At 55.3% G+C, this 5,522-nt stretch overlaps 1 protein-coding gene across 1 annotated transcript in view; it reads right to left on the minus strand.

The window, feature by feature from the left end:
- Window positions 1-1,740: 1,740 nt before the first annotated feature.
- Window positions 1,741-5,522, minus strand: part of EDN2 (endothelin 2) — a 5,921-nt gene continuing 2,139 nt past the window's right edge. The window contains exons 3-5 of the mRNA XM_008583035.1: window positions 4,432-4,554; window positions 3,315-3,413; window positions 1,741-1,847 (exon numbers count right to left, since the gene is read on the minus strand). Of these exons, the coding sequence (XP_008581257.1) occupies window positions 1,754-1,847; window positions 3,315-3,413; window positions 4,432-4,554 (316 nt within the window). The 3' untranslated portion in view covers window positions 1,741-1,753. The remainder of the gene's footprint in view (window positions 1,848-3,314; window positions 3,414-4,431; window positions 4,555-5,522) is intronic.

The following is a 5,522-nucleotide window of genomic DNA, read 5'->3' on the forward strand; positions in this document are numbered from 1 at the left end:
CCCCGCGTACTAACCACCCTCTCCCGGAACTCAGCTCTCTATAAATGTATGCTTCACCCTCAAATAAAGCGGAACTTCTCCGGTGAACTGTCAGCTCGGGTCCTGTCATTCTTTCACATGTCAACATGTTATTCTCCTGTGAGGGGGTCAGGGCTGGCCATGTGGACAAGGCAGGATTGGAGCAGCGTGTGAATTATCACTCAGGTCATTAATATTTCCTGGGACCTGGCTCGGGCCCCAGACTGCCACTCCCAGCACAGGCCAGCCATGGGAAGAGGGCACGGCTGGCTCACAGGGGGACTTGCTTAGAAAAGGAGGCTGTGAGTCCAGGAAGCTGCCAGCATGAGTGGCCCTGGCTGCAGGCTTTCCTTGGGACCCAGGTGGGATGCTTCTTAGGCTCTGGCAGGATTGGTGAACCCAGTGCTAGAGCCTTGGGTTTCTTCAGTCAGAGAAGTGTCCACCACCACCCAGGCAGGGCCCCTCTGAAGGCCCAAGGTGAGGGGCAAGGCCAGGGCTAGGTTGTGGCTCCACTACGGCACCCATTCCTGACCACCAGGCTGCACACAGCCCTGGAGTCCAACTGGCCCGTCCCTCACTGGACGCATATGCTCTGGGCCTGGCAGTCAGCCCCTGGCGGGATGGGGTAGCTGGAGCAGAAGTGGGTCTCCACACCCTCAGTCTTGGCTTCTTCCAAACATGCTCTTGAGAAAGGCCTGGCCATTGTTTACAGGCCTGGTGGGAATGCAAGTCCTGCAATCCTGATGTCACAGCTGAAGATGGCTGTGTAGGCACATGACAGGCAGAAGCCCAGAGAGGGCAGGTTAGCAGCCAGAGGTGCCCAGCAAGGGCAGGAGTAGAACGGAACCTGGGGCTCTGGCCACCCACCCTGGGCCCTTTCTTCCCCTTCCTGTGTCTCCCTAACTTCTAAGCATCCCTTTCCTGAGAGAAGCCTCCCACCCCCAAGACAAAATACCAGAGCACCGTTTCATCATTTATTACAAACACAGGTTTGCAGGTAAATAATTGAGAGTCTAAAAAAAACCATTAAAATAAATAATTGGGATTCCCAAAGTTTTTAGAGCAAATAAGTTATATAATTTCATCATTTATTACAAACACAGGTTTGCAGGTAAATAATTGAGAGTCTAAAAAAACCATTAAAATAAATAATTGGGATTCCCAAAGTTTTTAGAGCAAATAAGTTATATACAGATGATGGGTGAAGCAGAGCAGGCCCTTCTCACCAGGAGTGTCCTGAGGGCATGATGGTACCAGGATTCTAGGGAAGGACAGCTGGAGAGGACAGATGGGGGGCCGGCCAGGATGCCAGTCCTGTGGGGACCCATCCAGCCTCCAGAGCTGGCTTAGGCACGAGTGTCCACTGCTGCATGGTTGCTCCTGGCTTGTAGCCCAACAGACAGGACACTGCTGAGGATATGGCCTCCAGGTTAATGTACTCCCCACGCAGTTCCTTTCAGAGGGGCTGTGGGCCAGCAGCCAGCGCCAGGAGGCTGCTTTGCAGTTGGAGGCTGAGGGCTTACTTGGGCAGTGTAAGGACACAGAGCTGCCTTGGGGGAGGCTCCCTCACCAGGGAGAGGAGGCCAGAGCTTGTGCCAGTCCCTCCAAACAGGTCCAGCTGGCTGGGACCAAGGTCCTGGCCCAGGAAGCAGGCAGAGGGTCTCCCAAGAGCCCTGGGCTGTCCGACTTCTGTCTCCACGTGGCTTCCTTCCCAGCGTTCCTCCAGATCGCAACGCTATCTCTTCCTCCACCTGGAGTTTGTGGGCCTGGGCTCCCTCCGCACCTCCTGCTGTTGTCTGGCAAAGTGGATCTTGGCTGCAGAAATGTCCCTGGGAATCGAGGAATTGACCTTTCAACCTGGCATCTCAAGAGATATGGACTGTCCAAGAGCTGCCATGAGAGGCAGGGATCATGGGGACTAGAGCCCTTGCTTGGGTCCTGAGGGTCATAGCTGCTGTGGGGTCAGGGGGTGGCCACAGCCTAAAAACAAAGTCTGCATATCAAGGGCAGCCTAGAAGCTTCTCTGTCCATGGGAGCTTTGACAAAGCTGATGTTCAAAATCAAATGTGGCCGGAATGACTGGACGGCTGGTGCATGCCCCATGGTCTGCCTTCCCACTTCCACTCTCATGCCCTTCCTTCAGGCTGTGCCCCTCCTCTCACCCAAACTCCCCTACTAAGACTCAACCTATTCTTTGCCCTTTGAACAAAGGCGGAGACCCTGGCACCCTCTAGGTGGCCACTTCCTGGCTCAAAGAGTTCTAGGAGGCTGGCTTCTGTTCCCAGCCCTCTGGACTCGGGCAGGGGCGTCAACCTCTTGGGGCCCCTTTCTCGGCCTGAACTGCTGTGAGCATGAATTCAAGCTTGGCAAAACAAGCTCTTTGTACACTATGAAGTGCTGTGCCCTTGCAAAGAAAGTCTTATCCCGATTTTTTCATCTTTAGACAGTGGGTCTTGCCCATCCCACCACCCTGCTTTTTCTCCTATTTGTTTGCCTCCCATCAAGGATGGGGGACCCCTGAGGGGCTGAGCTGGGCCCTAGCACTAGTCAGCTCCAAGTGACAGAGGTAGGAATGGCTACCAGCCCCACAGCTTCCACGGGCACCAGGTCCTACTCGACACACTTCATGTATGTCTACTCATCTAACTTCTCCATACCTCCTTGGGATGGATGGGGCTATTTCCCTGTTTTAAAAACAGGAACCTGATGCACAGAGAAGTCGAGTGACAAGCCCAAGGTCACACAGCTTGTTTGTGGCAGGTCTGGGGTTTAAATCAGGCAGTCCCTGCTCTACAGGCTGCTTCTAGTCACTCTGCTGCATGTCCAGCTATTTTTGTTCTCTTGTCAGTTTGGCTAGACAAACATTCAAGGGCACCTCCTGTGTGCCAAGCCTCAAGCTGAGCCATGCTGAGGACACCAGGAAGGAGATCTAGTCTGGACAGTGAGGAGGGAGCAGGCTGGGCAGCTGGCCCCTCTCCACCCCAGCGTGTGAGAGATGCTCAATTCAGACGCAGTCTGAACAAACAACCGCAGTCCTTCCGAGTCATGAGCCCTCCAGCCCTCTAGAAAAGTCCACTTCCAGGCCTGGTGGTAACAAATAGCATAATGGTTAAGAGCATAGACTCTGGAGTCAGCCAGATGCTACTGACTGCTGTTGGACTTTGGGCAAGTGGCTGCACCTCTCTGAGCCTCAGTTCTCTGGGCTGCCCTGTGAGAACCCAGTCCTGCCTGACATGGAGAATAAGAGAAAGGTGAAAGACATAAAGAAGGTGCTCCATCTGTGCAGGTGCCCTCACCTCAGCCTCTGGAGGAGCTCTCCTGCAGGGGCCCATGTCTTGCCAGTCTGGGACACATCTCCAGAGGACTCGCTGCTTGGGACTGCCACAGCTTCAGTCCTGAATGAACAGTATTAGGGCCCAAGTGAGGGGCTGCCAAGGGCCCTGAAGCCACTTGGCTGCAGGCCCAGCCCAGCCCCCACCCAACCCCCACCCGCCCTCAGGAGCAGATCCATTTCCACCCTGTACACCTGGCATCCTTCCTTTCCCAGGCAGGGTGGGGACCGAGGAAAACTGAGCTCCCAGGAATCTGTTCTCAGCCTCAGAAAGAGGCAGCTGGGTGGCTGGCCTTCCCAGAATCTGGCCACCTGCAGCTGCAGGGGAAACCAAGGCAGGGGCGGAGCCACAGCTTGAGCACCAGAGGAGGAGTTTCTTATAAACCATCATGGGAATTGGAGAGAAAAAAAACATAAACACAGAATCTTCAACTTGGGGTATGCAGTGGCCTGGAGCTTGGGACTTTGAAGCCAGTGTTTGCTTTCCCAAATGCTCCATGTGGAAGAAGGAAGGAACAAAATCTCCCACCCTCTTTACAGATGGGAAAACTGAGGCCCAGAGAAGTTAAGAGACTAGGCAAAGGCCCCCAGCAACTCTGTGACAACACTGGCATGATGCCATGGCCTCTCAACACCAAATGTTATTTCTCTGAGCAAGCTCGGAAGTTCCCTGGGCCTCAGGTTGGAATCCAAAGCCTAGTGGGACTTGTCAGCCCACACAGACCAAGGCTGAAGGCCCAGCTCTTCTGATTAGCTGTGTGGCCTGACAGGAACAAGTCCTGTCCCCTTTCTGGGCCTGTGCTGCCTCAGTTGTCACCTGGGGAGAATCCCTTCTGCCAGGAGTGAGGACATGAGTGCTTTCAGAAGCCCCCAGAGCTGGGCAGTGGGAAGGACTCGGGGCTGACTGGTTCCCTGAAGGAGGGGAGGCTGCCCACGGACCCAGGGAAGCCTCCGGGCCCCGGGATCCTGCTTACCTCCGCTAGCCAGTCTGCCTCTTTGCTTGCCTCCCAGACACCCTGCTCCCCAGGGAGGGTCCAGGCCAGCAGCCTCCCCCAGCCCCTGCAGGCTGGATGCCCACCTACCAGGGCCTTTGATGGCAGAAGGTGGCACAGGCAGGGTCCCTGGCACTGGAGCACTCACAGCGCCTTGGCAGGGAGCGGCGCCGGCGTCTTGGCGGGTTTCCCAGGCCGTAAGGAGCTGTCTGTCTGTGGGCGGGCAGCCAGCAAGGTAGTGGTGTGGGGTGGGGACGGGGGGAGAAAAAAGAAAGAGAGAGAGAGAGAGATTAGATAAACCATGACCACCTGGTGAGCAGGGACTGTCCACACTGCATATTGGGACAGCCACCCATGCCACCAGAGTGGCAATAAGAGGTGACCAGCCCCTGACCTCAAGGAGTTCCACCATTTAAGTTACAGGCTCCTGCACAAGTGCCTGGTGGCCCTGGACAAGACCCCTACCCCCTCTAGGCCTCTGTACCCTGGCTCAGCTCAGTGAAAGCTCCCAGCATGGCCAGGAAGTGGGTGGAATTTGTGGTCCCACCGAAAGTCAGGAGCTGGGGAGTCCTCCCAGCCCCTCTCCCCTCCCAGACAGGAACTCAAAGTGATGGAGCCAGGCTGGTCTCCCGGTTCTCAAAGAAGGCTCTCAGCTAGCCCTGGAGGAAGGGAAGACATGCTGTCTCACAGAAGGAAACACAGTCTCACAGTTAAGCTGCCCCACCAGGTCACTACTTGCCTGGGGGGCTAACAAATGTGTCTTAGAACTTTGGCTTAAAAATGGTATGTGTGTGTGTGTGCCAGTGTGTGTGTGTTCAAGTGGGATTGATTTCAGATTAATCGATTTCAGCGACTGAGCAAGGCAGGCCAGGGCCAGGGCTGAGGGCCCCCTGGCCGGTTGGACGAGCACCTTCAGGTGACAGAGCTAATTTTAGATGGTGTGGTTGGAGTTGTAAAGACTCCAGGTAGACCCAGCACGCAAGGACTGGCAGGGTTCCCGCCCTTGGTGAGTATTTGGATGAGGATTAGCTCCACACGCGCTTACGTGCCAGGCTTCTCTTGTCTTTTGCAATTTGGGGAAGGGAAAAAAAAAAACACAAACACAGAATCTTCAACTTGAGGTATGCCGTGGCCTGGAGGCAGCACGGGTGCATGAGGAACAGACAGGGCTGGGATCCCTG

Source organism: Galeopterus variegatus, unplaced genomic scaffold (assembly GCF_000696425.1).
Source record: "Galeopterus variegatus unplaced genomic scaffold, G_variegatus-3.0.2 Scaffold2805, whole genome shotgun sequence".
NCBI lineage: Eukaryota > Metazoa > Chordata > Mammalia > Dermoptera > Cynocephalidae > Galeopterus > Galeopterus variegatus.